This window comes from Equus quagga, chromosome 14 (genome assembly GCF_021613505.1).
Source record: "Equus quagga isolate Etosha38 chromosome 14, UCLA_HA_Equagga_1.0, whole genome shotgun sequence".
In the NCBI taxonomy this organism is placed as follows: domain Eukaryota; kingdom Metazoa; phylum Chordata; class Mammalia; order Perissodactyla; family Equidae; genus Equus; species Equus quagga.
Genome location: NC_060280.1, coordinates 65,773,347 through 65,795,714, shown reverse-complemented (window position 1 = coordinate 65,795,714; position 22,368 = coordinate 65,773,347). Strand labels below are relative to the sequence as shown.

Below are 22,368 nucleotides of genomic sequence, written 5' to 3'. Positions count from 1 at the left end.
TTCAGGAGACCCTTGAGTTATTCAAAGGGACAGTGGCCTTCAGAGCCCAAGTCTGGGGGCAACTGTTTCCATGAGGCCAAAGTACTTATTTCTTGATCTGCAATAGAACCACACTTCTTTGCATCAAGGCACCCTTGTGCCCGCTATCACATTTAACGGTCACAGTGGCCCTGTGAGGTGGGTAGGCATTTGGGCGGGTCTCGTCTTCTCACACCTGGGAACTAGAAACTCAGGCTGTGCAAACCCTTCAGTGGACTTTGAGCTGCAGTGTTTGTGGCTTGGGCTAGAACTCATCAAACAGGGAATGAGATGGGCAGGGGGTGCCAGGCAAAGTCATATGAATTGTTGGCTCTAAAGAGTTTAAACAAAGAAGCTGATGCTGGTGGGTGGAGCGCGGTGTAGGGTTTACAATGACCTTCCTGCTTGATGGGGTCCCCAATTTGCAGGCTACATAGTCATCTCCATCCTCCCTCTTGGTCTGAGTTTTCAAACCAAGTAGTTTTGGGGTTTACCAACATGTGTGAGGTTGTGGGGAGAAGGGTTTAGGATCTCTCTGTGGATTTTCTGTAGAAGAAGCCTCTAGAAAACCAGGGCTTGGGGCTAGGACTTAGAACCAGTTTTCCACCGGCGCCTCAGCCTCAGCGTTCAGAGCTGTGAAAGCGGGTTCTGGGGGATCTCCTTGGAAGACAATGGACATCTTTTGTCATTGAGTCCTTATTCAATGTCCGTGTGGCCTTATGCAAATCTGAACCTCCCCTGGGCTTCCGTAGAGAATGCCACTTATTCAAAGAACCTTCATTGAGCTTTTATTATGTGCCAGAGACTATGTGGCCCCCAGACAAGATCCCTGCCCTTGGAGAACCTCTGGTATGGTGTGGGCAAGAGAGGCTTAAACCAGCAATGACAGCACAATGTGATGTGTCATGATAAGGATGCATGTGGAGCACCGTGGGCACACAACGGAGAGGGTGCCTGGCCATGCTCGGAGGAGAGCAGAGAATGGAGGAGGCGCTGGGTGGAGAAACAGCACATGTAAAGGAGCGCTCTCATGCAAGGGTGTGCCATGTTCTAGAAATACACAAAAGTGCCACGCAGATAGTGGTCCACGGATCACCCACATCAGAATCACCTGGGGTGCCTGTTAAAATGCACGCAAAAATCAGAATCTCTGGGATTAGGATTTAGAACCTGCTTCACGAACCCCCTGAGCTGATTCTTAGGCACATTGTGGTCTGAGGTCCAGCAAATTGAGTAAAAGCTTCTCAGAGTTTCACATGCAAACCTGTAACATGGGATCTTTAACCAGCTTCTGCTGCTCTGTGGATCACAGTTTGGGTAGAAAGCGGCTAGGCCAATGTTTCTCAAACTTGAGAGTGCATCAGAATCACCCAGAGAGCCTGTAAAAATACAGAACCAGGGTTTCTGATTCAGGAGGTCTCAGAGAGGGCCGAGCATTTGCCTTTCTAACAAATTCCCAGGCGATGCTAATGCTGCTGTTGGGGTAAGACCACGCTTTGAAAACTCCTGGGCTAATGCGTAGGGCGAGTAGGGGACCGTGATGGGATCTGTGGGAGGGGTCTGAGCGTATGGGGCCTTAGCTGCCTGTGGCCTGTGTCAGCAGGGCTGGCTAGGACTCTAATGCTGGCTTGGGGGCCCTGGTGGCCTCTGTCTCAAAGGAGCTCATTCTTCCCCTCTCCTCTCTCGCAGTGCTTACTGGACAACCGAGGTGGGCCACAGGGATTTTGCCAGCAGCTTCTCAGTCTCCAAATACAATTCCACCATCCAGGAAAGCCTCTACAGGTACAGTGGGGCAGGCCAGGAGCTGCCTGTCTGTGAGCAGGGGATGGGGGGAGCTTTGAGTCAGGGTCTTTTGGGACCCACTCAGCCTCCAGGAGTCTATCATGAAGGTCAGGAGCATCTCAGAAGCAGCCCTCATTCATCCTCTGCCTCCTGAATTAAAAGTTATTATTGACTCTTGGTGCAGAGAGCACCTCGAGGTCAGGGGTGCCCCCAAGAGTTTACCTGGTTGCCAGAGACAATGAATAAACCTTGGGGCCACCAGTCAGCCAGGTGTTTGGACCAAAAGCTGCTGCAGAGAGTGAGCTTGGTGTGGGGAGAGAGAAACGTCACTGAGGTCAGGAATGGGGAGGCGGGAAGCAGCAGGGGAGTGCCAGGTGCATGTGGTCAAGGACAAGAGGTCCATCTGGGAAGCATCGGCCTCCTCCTGGGCCTGGCCATCTGTCTATCTGTACGCTGCAGCCCCGCCCTTGTCCCAACCCCATTGAGGAGGGGTTTGGGGGAGCTCCACCAGCTAACAGTGCACTTTCCCTGGGGAGAGGAAAGAAGAGAAGGAACAAGGCTCCGAGAGAAGAAGGGATGGGGAGGGGAGGGCAGTGAATTAGCTGCATCCTGGATGCCTGCTTTGCGCTGGGCAGTTTGCATGCTACATTGTTCGCGGAGCATCGAGGAACTCTCGGGGAGCATTAGGCCACCTGTTTAGCTCTGGAAAGACGCTAGGACAATGAAGTCATGAGCTCAAAGGATGCAGATCCGGCCAATGTGTGCAATCTGCCACAGGAAAACTTGTGGGGGCAGGGAGAGGAGTGGGGACAGTTTGCACTGAGCTATCCCCATTGATGGAGAAAGCCCTGGAAGGATCTGTCCCACTGGGAGGGAGAAGGTCAGAATCTCCCACTTCTTGTGCAAAAGGAATGGGATAGGAACTTAGCAGGAGTCAATCAGGGAAGGCTTCCTGGAGAGACTGGCTAATGCACCCTTTTCCCATCTTCTGTGTCTCCTGCAGGTCTGAATGCCCTTCCCAGCGGTATGTCTCTCTCCAGTGTGCCCGTAAGAAGATGCTCTTCCTCCTGGATTGGGGCCGGAGTGGGGACAGAGGGGTGGGACTCCACTGGGGAAGATGGCTAGCCCTGAGGGTTCAATCCAGGAAGAGGGGATTAAGCATCAGGCCTGCTTCAGGGCCAGGGTCCCTGTAAGGCACTGGGACAATCTCAGGGTAGAATTTCTCCTTCTCCTGACTCTGCTCAGCCTAGCAACCTCGCTCATATGGAGAAACCATTCAAGTCTCCCGGATTCCGGGCAGGGGGCAGAGGACTGGGAAAGCAAGTCTGGGCCAGCTGAAAGCTCATGTACCCATAGATGTGGAACTAGGTCCAGAGCCGAAATTTACCCAGGACATTCTATGCCCAAGGCACTGTGCCTATAAACATGATTGCATTTAATTCTCACGTGGCAGGTGCAATTATTTTGTTCACTCACTGAAAAGAGGCTGAAATGTCTGCCTTGCTTAAGGGCAGACTGCTGGGAGGTGAGGAGCTGGTATTTGACCAGAAAGTCCAAGCTGTAACCCCGTCCACAAGTGCTGTGTTCTCAGTAATGACCAGTTGGCGGCGCTGCTCTGAGCAGGCAGCCACAGCACTACGCACCGAGTGCCCATACCCTCAGACCACCGCTGGTTCTTCACTCTCTCCTCCTTCAAAGAAAAAAGAACACAAGTCTGAACAAACCCCAAGGGCTGCCCTCCTTGTCCATGGTTTTGGGGGGATGACTTGCTTCAGAACATGTTTGGAAATGTTCTCTTGGGGTACAGGGCCCCCAGCAGCACTAAATGACCCATAGGGGAACCATGTAAGCACAAACCCGCCTGTGCATCATGGGAAGTTTATTTCTCCTTTGTTTGCAAATGACAGAGATCCCCGTCACAGAGCGTATCAGGTCAGGGTCATGTTAGACTCGGCCAGCTTTCCCGAGCTCCTGACGGTGGCCCTGGGAGTCACCACTGTGACCCTAATGCCTGGCCTGGTGCCCAAAGCATTGGGCACTTAGTAAGCATTTGTCCAACTAATGAAAGAAGGAATGAGTGGGAGGAAAGAGGAACCTGCCTAGGATCCAACTTCCCACTGGATGACCCCAGAAAACTAACCCACCACCTGGGAGCTCTGCTTGGGCAGGATAAAACCGTGCTGCATCAGATTAAGTGAGCAAAGCAGGGTCCATGCGTGGGTGGGTGGGTGCCCTCAGGCTGGGGCGGCTTGATCACGGCAGTGCCTCTGAGAGAAGCGGAGTTCACAGTCCTTCTCTTCTGCTTCTCCCCAGACTGTGGACTGAGGGCCATGACCGGGCGGATCGTGGGAGGGGCGCTGGCCCCAGAGAGCAAGTGGCCCTGGCAAGTTAGTCTGCACTATGGCACCACCCACGTTTGTGGGGGAACACTGATCGACGCCCAGTGGGTGCTCACGGCTGCCCACTGCTTCTTTGTGTAAGTGCCCAAGGGGTCGGGTAACGTGATGGAACTGAGGTTGGGGATCACCAGGAATGGCTGATGGCAGACTGACCTCTCTCTCCCTGGAGGAGGGCTTTGGTGTGAGCCCGGCCTCACTGGCCAGGTGGCACTGGTGCAGCGAGGGCCGTGATTTGCTTTAGGTATTTGGTCCCCGAGTGTGAGCTGGGGGCACTTGTTCCGAGCTAGGCCCAGAATGAGAAAATACCGTTGATGGCCCCTAGGGAGAGTGGGGCAGACAGGAAGAAGGACTGGGGAGCCCGCCCCTGAAGAACAGGGTGAAACAAAGAGGCTTTGGGTTTGTGGCTGCTTCTTGTATCTGGAACTTACAGGAGAGGAGCCCGAGGAGTCAGGACCACTGTCCCAGGAATAGAAGAATGGGGACTGCAGTCGGCTTCTGACAGTCACCAGCCAGGCTGGCCCCTTTGAGCTGGGGGGCAGGAAAGGGCTCTGGAGATGAGACCTCAGGGGCCCTGGCTCCCCAGGAATGGGTCTTCAGCGGGTCACTGACCTGTCTGCAGCTCCGTTTCTGCTGAGGGTAACACTACTGAGATGTGTCCCGTCCACCTTCTTAGATCCTTGGTGGAGTGCAGAGAAGACAGTGGGGCGAATGCTCAGAGGTCTTACCCATCCTCTTTGTTATTGTAAGGTGCAGAGCGGCCAGTTCAGAATGGTTTTTGGGGGGGTATGGGAGTGTTCTAGACCCCTAGGCTAAGATAGAGTGCTCCCTCCAGAGGTCATTTCATCCATCCTCCCGCCTCCAAGCTGGTGATCCAGCGGCAGCTCCCTGTGGATAGCAGATGCTGCCCGTGGGCTCCCCCAGGTGGGTAACTGGACAGTGCTCTCTTGCGGCTCTTGCAGGACCCGGGAGAAGATCCTGGAGGGCTGGAAGGTGTATGTGGGCACCAATAACCTGCACCAGCTGCCTGAGGCAGCCTCTATCTCCCAGATCATCATCAATGGCAACTACACAGACGAGCAGGACGACTATGACATCGCCCTCATGCGGCTCTCCAAGCCCCTGACCCTGTCTGGTGAGTGAATCAAGGCCTGTCACACCCCACCCCGGCTCGTCCCAGCAGCCCTCGGGCCCAGCCTTTGCACTTGGCAGTGTCCCACAACATCTCGGGGTCCCAGAGCTTCATTCAGCACTATGGAAGTCAATGACTCTTAGAGATCATGTAATGGAACACCTCTATTTCACAACTGGGGAGACGGAGGCCCAGAGGTTGGAAATAAGTGTGCCCCAAATGACACATCTTACATTGAAAACGCTGACAGAGCGAGGGCTTGGATTACTGGTCTTAATCAATACAAATAGATCGAATTGTTTCACTGGTGTTTATTGAGGACTGAACAGGGGCCGGACACTGTGGTAGGAATTTCACACCTACAATTTCACTGACTCTTCACAGCCAATCCTGTGGAGCAGGTACTATTATTAGCTTCATTTTACATTTAAGGAAACGGAGCTTCAGAGAGAGGTAATCACCCGAGGCCACGGAGTAATAAGTGGCAGCTCCAGGACTCGATCCAGGTCTGTCTGACTCCCAAGCGATCCTCTTCCCACCCGGCCCTCTGCTGGCAAATTGCTAGCACCGCAGCTGAGAACACACGACAGGCAGGCCACATTCAAACCACTAATTGGCACGAGGTTGGAGCTAAGGACCCAAATGAGGCTACAGGAAGGAAAGGCTACTGAAGTTCTTGGGAGGAGATCAAAGAAGGCTTCATTCATTCATGCATTCACTCATTTGCTCACTTACAAATACCTACTGTGTGTCTACTCTATAGCGGGCTCTGCCTTTGCAATTGTAAATAGAACGAAACAGGTGACACACACAGACAGCCAGTAGAGGCCAATGATGCCAATGATGTGATGTGGGGGCCGCCGGGGGGAGCCGTGGTGGCACAGATAGGGGCCCCTACTCAGGCTTGGCAGGCTGGGAGGCTTCCCTGAGGCAGACTAGCTAAGGCGGAAGGGGATTTCCGGAAGCCTTGGAAGGCTCGCTGGTTAGTCCAGCCTTTCCCGTGCGCTGAGCCTGTGAGCTGGTCTTTCCTGGCACATCGACTACGGAGGCGGTGTCCCTCACGAGTCAGAGCAGTTAGCTCATCAAGTGGCGTGAGGAGGAGGAAACCTCGGCAGAGCTCGGTTGGGTGGGGCCGGCCCAGAGCCACGCCCACCCATAGCCACGCCCCCAAGTACCTCCCCGCCCTCTGCCACGCCTTCTTCCAGCCTCCTCCAGCCTCCTCCAGCCTTGTCCGTGGAGCCTGGGGCTGTCAGGTGAAGGTGCCCCGCTGCCCCTGCCCTGCCCCTCATGCACACATAAAGCGGGGCAGGCGGTCTGCAGGACCAGGACAAGCCTTCCCAACCTTGTAAAACACAGACCCCGTTTGGTTAACCATCCGGATCTCATCTCCCACCACCCAACCCCCTTAATATTATTTCAATTCCAAATCAAAGTAAATAATTTGTAAAACCGAGTGAAAGCTGGTATAACATTGCATACACTTTTCAGACCATGATGGCAGTCTCTCTCCTGACTCTGATGCCCCCAGGCAGGGAGCAGACCTAGTCTGAGAATCAGCTCAGAGACGTGTAGACCTGTGGTCAGACCATGCGCCCCGGTTTTTGGTTTGGAATCAGGGCAGATTTTCTTCAACTCGTTTGACAGGCTGAGCACTTTGAGGTCACGGTACTAACTGGGAAAACCTGTGAAAGCTCACGGATAAATATAATTCCCCCATAAAAGCAAGTGGAATGTATAACAGTGTTACATGGTTTTAAGACTCCATCTCAAAAAGACTATTTTAAGAAATCATGTTTTGCATTGTTTTGTTCATAACTGATGCCATTCCTTCATTTATTTTTTGTTTGTTTGCTCAGTAGCAGACAAATATTAGATACCAACGAAGAATTTAACAGCCATTCTCCCTCCTTCTCTCTCTCCTTCCCTCTTTCTCTCTCCTCCTTCTCTCCCTCCCTCCCTTCCTCTTGCCTCCCTTACCTCCTTCCATGTTTGTGGAGTGCTTCCCATGTGTCAGGCTCTGGGTGCAGGAAGCTGCAGTGAGCATGAGAAACCATTGAGAGTGCTGCAAACATTCTCTGTATCAATTAATATTTTCCTCTTGCAAAGTGGAGTTTGTGGTCAGTGTCCTAATCCACCTGGGGATGCCAGTCCTCAGCAGGAGTTCATGAAGCGATACACAGCAGCACCTTCTAAATGCTACTGAGTGTGGGAGCAAGTGAGCAGTATTTTTGTGGTCTGTGCCTCTAGGGATGTGCTCTTCCCCCTTGGAGAGACTGTCTCCCCCTGGACGGAGGGCCTCGGGCTCTGGGCACCCAGTGGGTACCCTCCCCAGACCAGGCTGGCACAGCACTGAGACGCCATAGCGACCGTGGCTGGGGCCTAGCCTGCTGCCCCTTGCTCTGACCGACAGGCAGGGAAGAGGCTCAACGGGAGAGCTACTCTTGGTGGGGACAGATGTGCGGCCACCCAGTATCAACTTGGTACAGGGGAGCTTCCAAGGCACAAGCCTCTGCCTACATGGCACCCACGGAAATCAGAATGTCTGGGGACTCTGGCAGCACCCTGAAAGCTGGAGGGTCAAGATAAAGTGATTGTGTTTCTTGCCTGGTCAGTTCAAGGCCCTGGAAGATTCAGAAACACTCTGGGGGCAAGGAGGGGGTCCTAGGATATTGGTACTCCTGCCCCTCCACCCCCCTCCCCACCGAAATGTCCAGTGTTGTCCGTTCGCTGATGTCTTGAGGTCTTGTTACAGCTCATGTCCACCCTGCCTGCCTCCCCATGCATGGACAGACCTTCAGCCTCAACGAGACCTGCTGGATCACAGGCTTTGGCAAGACCAAGGAGACAGATGGTGAGAGTCGGAGATGCTAGACTGTGTGTACGTGTGCGTGTGTGTGCGCATGTGCCTGTATGTGCGCGTGTCTGTGTGGAGTGTGTGTGGGTGATGTGTTGGGGCATTAGGTCAGGCTCTATCTAGATGAGGGTTTGGGTATATAGATCCATGGGCCTGGGTGTGAACGTGTGTATATACACACCTGCGTATGTGTCAGAGCAGTCCATGTGACAATGCCCTCAGCCAAGACCACCAGGAAAACCCAGATGGTTGAACCAGTTGGGTTCATTGCTCACTGCGCTGAGGGAGGACATACCCCACGGAGAACCACAAAGCGTGTCAGAAGGAGGGTGTTGGAAAGGACTTAGAACCGGACTTGGGGGTTCAAAGAAGCGCAGCCTTTCTCTGGATTGGATGCTTTCCGGAAGCAGAGATAATTCCATGGTTGGGTATCTTTACAATGTCCTCTAGGAGTTAAGAATAGGCTGAGTCTAGAGCTATAATTGGTAAAGAAGCAGCAGTCGCTCACACTGGCTGGGAGAGGGGGTTGTTTGGTTTTTTCTGGTTTGCCCAGTGACCTACCTTGTTTTCATTCATGCTTAAACGAGATTCTGAAGTGGTCGTGTTTGCCTCACTTTGTCACTGTCAGAGTGGCCTTTCTGACATTGGTTCTGTAGGATTGTGCACGTTCCACAGGAGGGCACTGCGGCCTGCTGGCCTCGCTGTTGGACCCAGGCCAGTGGCAGGTGTCAGGGCCACCTTCCCCTTGCTCAGCGTGATGGAGGGGAGACTGGCTTGGGAGCAGCCTTTTTCTGACCCCGGCTCCGTAACCAACTGGCTGTGTGACTGTGGGCAGGTCACTTCTTCAGCCCTAAATTTCTCCATCTGTGAATGGATTAATGATCCCTCTTTCAAGCACACAGTTACTGAAAACAAATTAAGTGACACATTGGATGGAGCTCTGAATGCAGAAAAGCGTTGTGTGGCCTATAAGGGAGCTGGCAGGCTTGTGAGTTCGTCCGTGTCCGTGTATGTTTCTTTGTTATGTGTAGTGAGTTGTGTCTGGTGCAAGGGTGTGTGTGCCCACGTGTTCCGAGGCCAACCACAGAAGGGTGCCCTCCATCCCCAGGAGGCTGTGAGTCTGCGTCCTGGGGGCTGGGGGGCAGCTAGAAGGCCACGAAGCTGTCCAGAGTCTCACTTCCTCTCATCCTCTCTCCCCCACCCCCTTCACTGAAGAGAAGACATCCCCTTTCCTCCGTGAGGTGCAGGTCGGCCTCATCGACTTCAAGAAGTGCAACGACTACTTGATCTATGACAGTTACCTTACCCCGAGGATGATGTGTGCTGGGGACCTTCGAGGAGGCAGAGACTCCTGCCAGGTGAGGCTGCTTCTGGGTGGGGCTCCAGTCCTGGGACGCCAGGCGAGTGGAGGAAGGCTGGGGGTTTGAGGTTGGAGTGAGAATCAGGTGCCCACAGTTTCCTGCTCAGGAACCACCTCTCCCCTCTGCTGATGTGCCTGCTTTCCCCTGTAGGGAGACAGCGGGGGGCCCCTGGTCTGCGAGCAGAACAACCGCTGGTACCTGGCGGGAGTCACCAGCTGGGGCACGGGCTGTGGCCAGAGAAACAAACCCGGTGTTTACACCAAAGTGACAGAAGTCCTTCCCTGGATATACAGCAAGATGGAGGTGAGAGCCCTGCCTGGGGCCACCGAGCAGGCTGGGAACTCCCAAAGGTGGGGTGCCTGGAAGAGGGCCCAGGCTTTCCCCAGGGTCTCAGAAGAGGTCCTCTCTCCCCTTCATGTTTGGGGGTGATCAGAAAGTGCGGAAGACCAAGGACAGGACAGAAGTCGAATGTTGGGCCAACCCCAGCTGCCTGAGTTCCTGCCCCTCCTTTTCCTCCTTTTCCTTGGAGGGTCGGAAAAGGGCGGGCCTAGGCTGGGTGGCGGCCCCAGTATCACTGTCCTCTCCCCAGTGATAGCCAAGCTGTGGGGTCACACAGGCCACTGAGACTAGGGGGCCTCTCCTCCTTAGCAGAAGCTGGTCTCATGGGGAACTGGGCATCAGGAGACGAGGACCCACCCCCACTCTTGCTGACCCAGCTTGGCCCCTGCCTTCCCTGGGCCTACCGTCAAGCAGGAATGCTGTGCCTGCCCTTCCCTTCTCTGCCTGGCCAGGGCGGAAGAGTGGAGAGAGCTCAGGTGGGGACAGGGGAGGCTGCTCCAGAAATCCTGTGTGGCGGCTCTCCCAGAAACTGCCTCTGTCTTTTCCCTTTCATTACCTCTCTTCTCCGAGGGGCAGTTCCAGGTGACAGCAGGGCTGAATTTTAGGCTCTGAACCCCCGCCTTCAGCGTCTGTGTTCCTAGCCTGACCTCACCCTCTTCTCCCTCTGCTCTTCCTCAGAATGAGGTGCGCTTCCGGAAATCCTAAGCAGCTGTCCTACTCTTCCACTCAGCTCTGGCTGCTGGAAAGACTCTGCCAAAGTGACTGGGCCATTGGCAACATCATCTGGGCTAAAGGCCACCAGACACCTTTGTTACTGCCACCTCCACTGTCTGCTGCTTCTGTGAATATGCGTGTGTGTGTGTGTGTGTGTGTGTGTGTGTGCTGCTGTTCTCCCAAGGTCTTAAGAAACCAGGAGAACTGTTAGCTCTTCCCAAAGCCCAGGCTGGAAATCACCTGGAGATAACAGTCTGGGCACCACGGAGGTCCCTACAGGAGTGTCCGTGATGGATGGAGGAGGCAGAGCCCAGGCAAGGGCCTGAAGCTCACCTGGGAATTCCTGCTCCTCTGACCTGGACTTGGAAACTAGCCCAGAATGGGCAGCCACCTGGCAGCCCAGGTGACACCACTGCTGTCCAGGGATGATAGCACTTTTCACTGGGGTGCCTGGACTATCTCTAGCGGGAAGATGTTCTGTGGGCATTGCGAGCATCCCGCTGTCTCTCAGGCCTCCCGCGGGTGCCGTGGATGTGGAGAGCGGCCGCGCCGCAGCTGTCCGTGCTGCCAGCTGTGACCAGGCCTCACTGTTCTTGTTTGGTCACAGGCTGGTGGGGGCGGATTTCCTTTTATTTTATTTTTATATTGAGGAAATGGAAGTAGATGTATTTTTAAAGATTCTCCAGAATTCCAGGAGCGAGGAGAACTAGCATCAAGTCCCACAAGAACTCCAAGGGACTTATGGAGGTTGCGTCGCTCGAGCGTCCTGCAGAATGTCCTGGTCTCAAGGGACCAGATAAAGGGGCCCCTTTGAGATACTCAGGGAAGTGAATCCTCACTGGGGCCGGTGGGCAAACTCAAAGAGAACCACCGCTGTTGCTGCATCCAAGGGTTCCGAGCAGAGCATGAAGAAGTCTGTGGGCCCCGGAGCCTGGGAAAATTCAGGCAGACACGCATCCTCATACCCAGCGCTGTCCTGGGACCTGGGAGTTTCTTCTCAGCTTCCTCCACCTTCCAATTTCTCAGTTGTTCTAGAAACATAGCACTGACGTGAAAACTGCCATGGAGAGAAAGCTGCCACTGTCCCCAGGCCTTCCAAACAGGCTTTCTGAAGGATCCGAGTTGCCCTGCTCCTGCAAGCCATCTGTGTGCCTGGCCTCCATGCCAGCTGAAGGCCCGGACCTCCCCCAGGGGCATCCGTTCCTCCCTCAGTACCATCATCCTCACCTTCCCTGGGCCTGTCTGATGATGCCATGACTCCCAGAGGCAGGGTCCACGCAGATCAGCCCAGCCCAGCCCAGGCAGGCAGCTACTCAGTAGGAGAATTGCCCTGGAGGAGCAGGCTGGAGTTGGCTAGCGTGGCTGGGCAGAGTCTGGGGGGTCTGGCTACATGTTATCAAGGCTGGGGGTCGGGGAGGGCAACATGCATGTCCACAGCAGCCCCCAGCAACGGTCTTTAGCAATTAAAGTTGTGTTATCTAAAAAATTTGTCATTAAATGTTTTACTGGTACCCTAGGTAGGAAATTGAGGTTGTCCACCCAGGTGCCCAGACATCCTCAGTTTGGGTTCTGCTCATTTAATCATCCGTTCTTTGATTTATTCATTCCCCCACCATATCAGGGACTACTCTGCCAAGTACTCCTGCCAGGCTCAGTGGTACAAAGACCATGGTAGTGTCCACAGGAACTCATGGTCGTAACCCAGTATAGTGGAAGCTGTGATTCAATGTGGACCCTGTACTGGGACCATGGATGAAGAAGCCACCAGCCACACCTAGAGAGGTCACCTTCACAGAGGAGCTGAGCTTTGAAATGAGTCTTAAAGAGTAGGTGAGCCTTCACAAAGCAGATGCGGGCCAGGGGAACGGCTCTCCAGTGCCTGCCTTTTTCCTTCCTTCCTCTTTCTCTACATCTGCCTTTGCCAGCTCAGCAAAAGCCATGTTTACAAAGAAGCCCCAGTTCTTACTCCACTATTTCCAAAAGAATCGGATGGGTGGTCCCATTGGCCTCTTCTGAAAGATCTATCCCTTCTGGCTCTGCGTTTACTTTTCTTGCATTTAATATATTGCCCTCTACCATTATGCTCCTAGTGATGGATGCCCAGCACCCAGCACCCCATCGCACACACTCATGCCTCTAGCCACAGGCACCGAATTCTCCAGGCCTGGCCTTTGGAGCCCTCAAGTTTGTTGGCTTTAGTCTCCCATATCAGTGCGAGGGGAAGCCCTTCCTCCAATTCTTTTCTTGTTCTATCTGTACAAGAAGTATGGGGAGGGCACAGGTGCCAGGCTTACTGTCTTAGCATCAAGAGTAACACAACTGCTGTAACAGATCCCACAATTCCCCCAACCCCCATGGCTTACCACAATCTAAGTCTATTTCTCATCCACCTAACGGTCCAAGAAGGGTGTCTAATCAGTGGGAGGCTTTCTTTCACATGATTTTTCAGGGATTCAGATTCTTTCCACCTAGTGACTTTGTTATCTGCTTCCAGCCAGTGGAAAGAGGAAAGACATGAAGAAAGCATATCCACTTCTTAAATGCTGTGACCTAGAAGTGATTCACGTCATCGTCACATTTTATGGGTGTCAACGTGTCACATGGAACCACCTAGATGAAGTGGGACTGGGAAATGCAGTCCTTGGCCAGTTGTCATTCAGGCGTGAGCACTTGTTTTGGAGGACAACCAGCTGTCTGCCCACCAGAGGAAGCTGGTCATATCCCAGAAGCCAAACCCTGGGGCAAAGAGCTAGGGCTAAGGCCATTTCCATCCCTTTCTCCTTAGCAACCAGACCCTTTCCCTCCTCTGCCCAGGCTTCCTGAGGCATAAATTGATTTGCAAAGGTGTAGAGGTGTGCGTGTTGGCAGAGAGGTAAGGTACAGAAAAAGCAGTATCTAGACAGAAAAAGAAAAACACATTCCTTAGGCCCAGGACGTCTACAGAGACAAAAATCATGGAAGGTGGGTGATGGAACTTCCCAAATAGGTCCAGAATCTCCTGGGAGATGTGTGTGCATTGGTGGCGGGAGGTGTTGCCCGAGACAATGTCCTGTGGTTCCTGGGTCCCAGGCATCTCCAGGGACCAGTCATACTCTCTGGCTTTGTTAACTCTGTTGACTGCTGAGTTTCTCTGGGGAAGGACAGGAGGGCCAAGTCAGTGTGTTAGGGGTGGGGCAGATGATGGCTCTTTGGAGAAGGAGCCAATTACAGCCTAGCTGCCCATCCAGCTGCCTCTGGAGTTTGGTTAGATTCCCAAGGGCTATTGTTTCCTGTAATTGCTTAACTGATGTCCTGATGCAGTTGGGACATTGGGAGATGCACGTGGAGAGCTCCTTGTAATGATAATGATGAGGATAATGGTAATAATAGCTAGCATTTGCTCAAGGTTTGCTGTGTGCCAGATGCTGTGCTAAACACCCGGTGGGTGTTATCTCCTATGAGCATGAAGTAGGCATTGTTATTGTCCCTATTTTATGGATGAGGAAACAAAGGCCGAGAGAAGTGAAATAAGCTTCCCCAAATGACAGAGCTACTGAGTGGCGGAGTTGGATTTCGAATCCAGGATGTTGGATTTTAAAAGCTGCTTTCTGGGCCGGCCCGGTGGCACAGTGGTTAAGTGCACACGTTCTGCTTTGGTGGCCCAGGGTTTGCCAGTTCGGACCCTGGGTGCAGACATGGCACCACTTGGCACGCCATGCTGTGGTAGGTATCCCACACATAAAGTAGAGTAAGATGGGCACGGATGTTAGCTCAGGGCCAGTCTTCCTCAGTAAAAAGAGGAGAATTGGCAACAGATGTTAGCTCAGGGCTAATCTTCCTCAAAAAAAAAAAAGCTGCTTTCCAAAATCAGTGGAGTCCCCCTAGCTGTGACCTCACAGCGTCCGCCCCTGGCTCTGTGGATCTTTCCATTCTTCTTGGGGCCTCTGCTGTGCGAGGGGCAGGTGGGATAACTCCCCAGAGAAGCTGGGCACATCCCTCAGAGTGTCACACGACCAGAGCCTTAGACTGCAATTTCCAGAACCCAGGAATAGTACACCGTGATTGGGAGGAGGCCCGTGGTGCCTCCTCCACCCCTGTCCCAAGTGGATGGTCCAGGAGGTCCTCCCATGCCATGAGAAGCTGTCACCCCAGGACACCTCCATGTCTCCTCAATGTGGGTGGGTGGCTCTGAGAGGTACATGCCACTCATTCCCTACCTCCTCTGCACTGGCCCAGGCTGGCTCAGGCTTCCTGTTCCTTGGAAATCTGTCGCCCAGCCTATGTGGCAAGCTCCATCCTGGTCTTATAATGGGCCCACCCAGAGAACATGCAGGTCCACGCTCTGGAGATAAGCAGCCTGGACTGTCCAGGCAGGAGGCTTGGAAGGATGAGTCCTGTGGGAAGGGGCGCGCACGGCCTGGTCTTTGATCCTCCACAGCTCAGCTCCTACCAGCGGGACATGTGGACATAACAGGATGTCTTTTCTGTCCCAGCCCTGAGTGCCAGAAGAATTTCTTCACTTTTCATACAAGGAGGGAGCTGGGAATCTTCTCTGAATAATTCTTTCTAAGTACACCGTGTTGTGGTGGAGAGAGCACCAGAGTTGGAATCGAAGTACCTGGAGGTACAAATTCCAGCCCCACCACTTACGTAGCTATGTGGTCTTGGGCAAGCTGAGCTCTCTGTTTCCTTGTATGTAAAATGGGTATATCTATGTCACATGTTGTTGCCCAATTGATGGGATGATGCATGTAAACACTCAGAGCAAAGTGATTGGCGTATTGTGACCTCTCAATGAATGTTGAATTTGCAGCAAAAGGGCCGGATCCTATACTCTACATCCCTTCGCCAAACAAATGAGATAGGGGAGGGGAATTTGATAAATCTCCAGGTCTTAGGAAATTTGCCATTTCTCTGCATAAACTTTCCTCTCAGTCTCCTGGCAATGAGTGACCTTCCATGGAAGTGACACTACCGCCTGGGGCAAACCCATGTCTCCTGCTGGTGGTTTCTCTAAGTCATGGAGCTTCACTGAGTTGAGCTCACCCTGCTTTCCCTTGTCGCTGGTGGGACCAGGATGGCACTGGCCCTGGCCCTGCTCTGGTTGTGTCTGACTGCTTAACCAATGGAGGTGATGGTTCAGGCCTGTGAGGGGCACACATCCTGGTCCCCCATCGACTCCTCACTAACTCCAACTGATGTCTGTGGAGCCAGCAGGAATTTACTCCATGTCACTAAGGGACAAGAAATGTCACCTTTCTTTTTCAAAGCAGAGTAGAATCTGACTTTGAGCTGCTGCAGCCTGGCTGGAAAACACCCCTCGTCGTGTTCTCCCCCTGGAAGTGCAGCCTCGGGAGAGCCTGCCCACCGCTCTGCAGGCTGGGTGCTCAGACTGCAGCCTTCACAGGCAACCTCTGAGGGCTCTCCAGATAGACAGTAGCTCACAAACCGCTGCTCTCAGTACCCCTGCGCTCAGAAATCCCACTCTCCCCGGTCCTTTCTCTTCAACCCCCAAAGCCCTTCTCCTTGAAGACAGCTCAGGGCTGTCTCTCTTATGAACGTTGCACAAAGGCCTGTAAATTTTCGTTTGCGTCAAAGCCATTCCTTCCTGATGAGATCACATAGAAATCAAGATGAGCATAGACTTCAATAATTGTGTCTAGATTTTCATGTAACCTAAGTTTTCATTCCTCCAGGATAAATTACTATAGTTGGGATTGCTGGGTAATATGGTGATCACGTGTTCAACTTTATAAGAAATGGCCAAGCTGTTTTCAGAGGGGCGGTACCATTTTGCCTTCCCACCTGCAATGTAAGAGTTCCAGTTGCTCCACCTCCTCACCAGTCGTTGGTGTTGTCAGTATTTTTTATTGTAGCCATTCCAATAGATGTGTTGTGGTGTCTCATTGTGGTTTTAGTTTGCATTTCTCTAATGACTAATGATGTGGAGCATCTTTTTATGTGTTTATTTGCCATCTGTATACCTCTTTGGTGAAGTATCTGTTCGAATCTTTTGCCCATTTCTTTGTTGGGTTATTTGTTTCTTATTAGTGAGTTTTGAGAGTTCTTTATATATTCTAGATACTAGTCTTTGTTGGACATGTGATTTGTAAGTTTTACCTGAAATTGTAAATTTCAGGTTTTCCCTGTGGCTTGTCTTTTCACTCTCCTAACTGTTCCCTTATACAGCTAAAGTTTTTCATTTGGTGAATTCCAATTTACCAATTTTTTTCCTTTTGGATTGTGCTAAGAACTCTTTGCTAAATCCAAGCTCATGAAGATTTTCTCTGATGTTTTCCCTTAAGAATTTTATTGTTTTATGTTTTACATTTGGACCTACGATCAATTTTGAGTTAATTTTTGGATACTATTGAGGCATATATTGAGGTTCATTTTTTGTTTGTTTGCAAATGGATGCCCAGCTGTTCCAGCACCATTTGTTGAAAAGACTCTGCTTTTCCCACCCAATTGCCTTTGCAGTTTGTCAAAAATCAACTGAGCATATTGACGTGGGTGTATTTCTAGAGTCTTCGTGCTGTTCCGTTGGCCCATGTCTATTGTTTCACCAATGCCACCCTAACTTAATTACTGTAGCTATATAGTATGCCTTAAAGTTGTGTAGGGTGAATCTCCAAATTTGTCCTTTTTCAAAATTATTTTGGCTATTCCAGTTCCTGACATTTCTATATAACTTTTAGAATCAGCTTGTCTATATTTGCAAACAATCCTGTTGGCATTTTTCTTTTTAAAGATTGGCACCTGAGCTAACAACTGTTGCCAATCTTTTTTTTTTCCTTCTCCCCAAAGCCCCCCAGTACATAGTTGCACATTTTTTTAGTTGTGGGTCCTTCTATTTGTGGCATGTGGGACACCGCCTCAGCATGGCCTGACAAGTGGTGCCATGTCTGCGCCCAGGATCCAAACTGGCAAAACCCCGGGTCACTGAAGCGGAGCGCAAGAACTTAACCACTCGGCCATGGGGCTGGCCCCCCTGTTGGCATTTTGATTGAGATTGTGTTAAATCTATGATCAGTCTGGAGAAAATTAACCTAACTATTGAGTCTTTCAAACCATGAACACAGTATGCCTCTCCTTTTTTTTCGGATCTTTGATTTCTTTCATCTAGTTTTTGTAGTTTTCAACCTATTTCACTACATTTATAGCTAACTATTTAATTACACATTAACATAATATTTTTATTCAAATAATGATATTTTTAAAAACAAAAACAAAGGAGAAGAGTGGCATTGTTTTACATTTTTACAAATCTCTTTAACATCTGGCTTAATAAAATAGCTGGATTTTCATACTTGCTTCAGTATTCAATCTGTTGTGATGTGTTGTTTTGGTTGAAATATATCAAGAAAATCTGATCTCCCACAGATATAGAGCTGGCAAGTGGAAGAATATTTTAATAGCCCTTTCAGATAATTGTGGATATTTTTCTTTGATACTCTACTCAAACTTGACAAGTGTAGCTCGTAAAGATTAGTTGCAATGTGGAATCTGAAACCTATCAATGAACTTGTTTACATTAAAATCTCCTGGTCTGTGTTGCGCTCCGAATGGGTCTTTTGCTCATGTCTAATTTTGTGACATCATGCATTGATCATTTGAAAAATATTAGATCTCACTTATGAACATCTTCCAAATGTTGACAATTTCATTTTGCAATACGAAAAATAATACGTACTAATATCACCACTCATCTCTTCAGAAAAGTCTTTAAGGATTGGAAAGCTGTCAAGCTCATGGTGAAGGATGCAAATTTTCCAAAACTCTAATTTTCAGTTGAAAGTTTAAATTCTATCATTAGCAACAAATACCAGATGTTTTCCTTGCCGTGACAAGCTCATTTTGTTCATTTTTGATAAAATGATTGCCAACTATCAAGTCTGGATAATCATTTGTCACTCTTCATCCAAGTAAAAATGGTGTTTCATGAAAAAAGTGGTTAGTTCAGCTTGCAACTCAGAAATACAAGTGCTTTTCCTTGAGAAAACCTTACTACTTTGGTATGCAGCAGAAGTGCTTTATCCACACTTCCCGTTTTTCATGTGGAATATTAAAAGGACATGTATTCAGGATTGGGATTTAATAAAATTAATAATCATTAATAATTCGTCTTTTCTACCACTTCATCAAAGATGTTCTTAAGTGAAACTGGCAACTGTGTGGTGGTAAAGCACAACGACTACAAGGACAGTTTGGTGTCGTTGTCTTGATTTGTGTTAAGGAGCCAGCAGTTTTGGCCACCATTGCTTTTATACCATTGGTGCAAGTGTCAACACGTGAAAAAGGCAAATGACATCATAGTATTATTATGAAAATAGTTTGACCCTGCTGATCCGCTGAAAATGTCCTAGGCACCCCCGGGGGTCCTCAAACCACACTTCGAGGACTGCCGCACTAGACCACACCACAAGACAAAAAAGGAAATACACAGAGATTTTGGATAGGTATTTCTTAGAAATTCTGTTGGAACCATATTTTTATCTTACCCTCACTGCCCACTCTCAGGAAAAAGTGAACAATCTCTCATCTGAAGTCTAAGGCTAGTCAGTTTTATGCAGTGCTGTTGAGTCTTGTTGAAGAAGAGGGATGTTAATTTAATTGCAGTTTAAGGAAGAGCTCAGCGAGTGGGAGAGTGAAGAGTGATTGCGAACTTGCATTTTCTTAACTTCCTGGGCTTGATGCATCCCAGGTGAGTGCTTTCATTCTAGTTAGAAACACTTCCATCATCCTGCCGGGGATTGGGGAGCATGGCTGATGCCCTCAGTTGGCCCAAATTCAGTTGAATTCAGCAAATTGTCACAAGCACTTACTAGTACCAAGGACTGGATTCAACGCTGGGAGCAGAGGTTGAGGTTGGGGTGGAGGACACACATCTATAGATAATTTATCATGGTGTCCCCTCCTTGGCCCTTTCTACCCTGGTCTTTTTTTAAATCTTCACTGTTTTCGTAATTTGGTTATTTAGCTCTCACTACAGGTGCATTTAAAAAAAATCCAAAGAATCCTGAAAACCATAAAAATAATGTAAAGGGTACCATTTATTTGTGCCAAGCATTGTGCTATAAACCCTCTGCATCATCACGTACTTTATCTATTTAATCTCTGAACAATCTTATGAAGTAGGTATTATTGAAAAGAAGAAAGTAAAAATCACTTTAAATCTCACTACCCAGAGGGAAATATTATTAGCATTTTGGTAAAACCTTTCTAGAATTCTCTCTATGCATCCATAGAAATAGGTCTATAATTCCGTTTAAATGGGATCATATTATACAAGTTATTTTATATCTCAATTTCTTTCTCTCAACAACATGAGATAAACACCTTCCCCAAGGGGATGGATATTATCAGCATCTTTTAACAGTTGTAGAATATTCCATTGTGTAGATGAATCCATTTATCTACCCGTCAGTGGACATCTAAATAGGGTAGTTGGTTTCCAGATTTTGATATTACAAACCCTGCTTGCAATGAATTTCTTTGTACATGCTTCGTTCTGAAGCAATGATCTCCTAAGAGAAAATCCCTATAAGTACAATTGTTTACATTTTTATCCAAAACGCTAAACTGTTTTTCGGAAGAGTTGAATTAACCTCTGCCCCTCCAACAGAGTCCATGTCTGCTACTCCATGCTTCAAAGGAAGATAAAGGCAGGCAGGTGAATGTGACCTTGTATGAGTACCTGTGCGTATGTGTGAGCTGTCCACATGCGTGAGGGTTCATTTATTCATTTAACAAATATCTCTAAGCAGCTATCATGAGGCAGAAGTTTAGCTGGGATGCAATTGCAAGAAAGTCAACAGGATCCCAGCTCTTGTGGAGTCAAACGTACGTTTAAAAAAAAAACCCTGGCATAAATGTGTGGAGAAAAATTACACGATGACATGACCACCTATAAGTAGGCTCTGCCCTGGTCTGGAGATGGTGGTGGAGGGAGGGAGTGTGTGGGAGGAGTGGGGGAATCAAGGAAAGCTTTCTTGAAAAGAGGTATTAGAACTAAGATCTGAAAAGTGAGGAGGCATAAACAAGACAAAGAGTGGGAGGAAGCGCCTTCCAGGCAGAGAGAAAGATTTCCTCTTTTGTTTCACCCTCCGTTGGAACCCTCTTGCCAGGAGAATCTACTGCCATTCCCAACCCATGAGCATCCCCGCCTTTCTGCCTCCATTTACTGTTCTCCAACTTTTTCCTCCTGAGGCAAGAGGAGCATGGCTGCAAGAATGCAAAGAAGACTGGAGAGGCTGGAGCCCAGAGTGAGGGAGAGAGTGGGGCCAGAGGATGCTGAGGAGGTGGCGGGACTTTATGTCTGATCACGCAGTCTGAACGTGTGCATGCGTTTGAGCACACATGTGAATATCTAAGTGCTGTTGGTGAGTGGATCAGTGCGCTGGATTTCAGAAGCATCAACATCCTCTGGGGGTGGTACCTGGCAGTCTGTTTTAACAAGTCCTCCTGGTGGTTGCAGGGCTTGCTCAAGTTTGAGAATCACTCCTAGGGGATGTGTTTGTCTGACCACACCTGTGTGTGCTGGTCCTTGGGCTGTTTGACTGACAGGTGGAGGTTTGCATCTAGGCATCCGCACGGCAGGGAGCTCGTCCATTTTTCTTGACCTTGTCCTCTCAGAGCTCTTCAGAGTCTACGGGGGGCACTCTGGGGCACTTAGCAGATATTAAATGACAATGTAATGATGGTGGCCAGTCATGTCTCCAGCTAAGCCCCTGTTTCTTACCAGTCCCTGGATAGAGCAGCCACAAGCCGCCCTTCTTTTATCACAGACAGAAATCTAATCTCCACAGTGCAGAAACCGGAAGTTCACAATGGGAGAGCAAGAGAAATGGCCTGTTCAGAGTGGAAAAACACCTGCTAAACAGATTGCTGGGAAAAAGAAAACAACTTCCTGCCTCTCCCTGGCTAACGGCTCTGAGTGTGCAGAGAGACACAGAAAGGGTGGGAGTGGGTGCCAGGGCCTCAGCCCCACACAGGCAGGGCTAGGGGTGGCTGGTGGCTGTGAGAGGGTGTTCTTGTGTCACAGGACCATGCGTGGTGGGAGCCCCATGGAGCAGGATCTCCTCAGGGGTAGAAGGGGCCAGGAGTGCAGATCACCTGAAAGCCGTGAGCCAAGGTTGCATCTCCACCCAAGAAACCCCAGACGGGTACGTGCTTTGCACCCGGATTCAAGTCCTGGCTCTGCCTTATCAACCGGGTGACTTTGGGAAAGTTGCTTCAGTTCTTTCAGGCTCGGTTTCCTCGTCTCTGAAACGAGGATAAAATTCCGATCGGCATCACAGGGCTGCTGTGTGGATTAAATGAGGAGACACACGTGAACCCATTCGCACTGTGCCGGGCGTATGGTAAATGCTCAGGTCAAGTTGCCTGTTGCATTTGTATTTCGTCCTGAACCTCTCCCCACCAGAGAATTGCATGCAGTTCTCTTGCTCCACAACCCGAGCCAGCTCAATGAGTTGAATTGGATTGATCAGGGTCCCCCGCTTGGGGCGGGGTCAGTGGTACTTTCATCCTTCCTGGAGCATAAGTTTCCCGGCCATCTGCAAAGACCTATGTCAGAGGCAGGGGGTGTGTTCCTCTGACCCCACAGTTGCTGCTGTCTTGCATCTCTGCCTCCACTATGACTTTTTGTCACAACGGTCTGCTCCAGGGTGGAGTTCACATAAAGAGGGTCACAGGAAAATGGGGATAAAGTAAGACCTAGCAGTCAAGGTTGTTGTGTGGGAAGGTGTGGGATATGCCTAGTTCCACGCCCAGCACGTGGTAGGCACACAA

At 50.2% G+C, this 22,368-nt stretch overlaps 1 protein-coding gene across 2 annotated transcripts in view; it reads left to right on the top strand.

Moving 5' to 3' along the window:
* TMPRSS13 (transmembrane serine protease 13) overlaps positions 1 to 12,070 on the top strand; it is a 28,283-nt gene extending 16,213 nt beyond the window's left edge. For both annotated transcript variants that reach the window (XM_046637679.1, XM_046637678.1), the window contains 8 exons: positions 1,708 to 1,800; positions 2,804 to 2,847; positions 4,114 to 4,276; positions 5,159 to 5,331; positions 8,081 to 8,179; positions 9,398 to 9,540; positions 9,694 to 9,846; positions 10,561 to 12,070. In XM_046637679.1, the coding sequence (XP_046493635.1) occupies positions 1,708 to 1,800; positions 2,804 to 2,847; positions 4,114 to 4,276; positions 5,159 to 5,331; positions 8,081 to 8,179; positions 9,398 to 9,540; positions 9,694 to 9,846; positions 10,561 to 10,587 (895 nt within the window). In that variant the 3' untranslated portion in view covers positions 10,588 to 12,070. The remainder of the gene's footprint in view (positions 1 to 1,707; positions 1,801 to 2,803; positions 2,848 to 4,113; positions 4,277 to 5,158; positions 5,332 to 8,080; positions 8,180 to 9,397; positions 9,541 to 9,693; positions 9,847 to 10,560) is intronic.
* Positions 12,071 to 22,368: the final 10,298 nt, after the last annotated feature.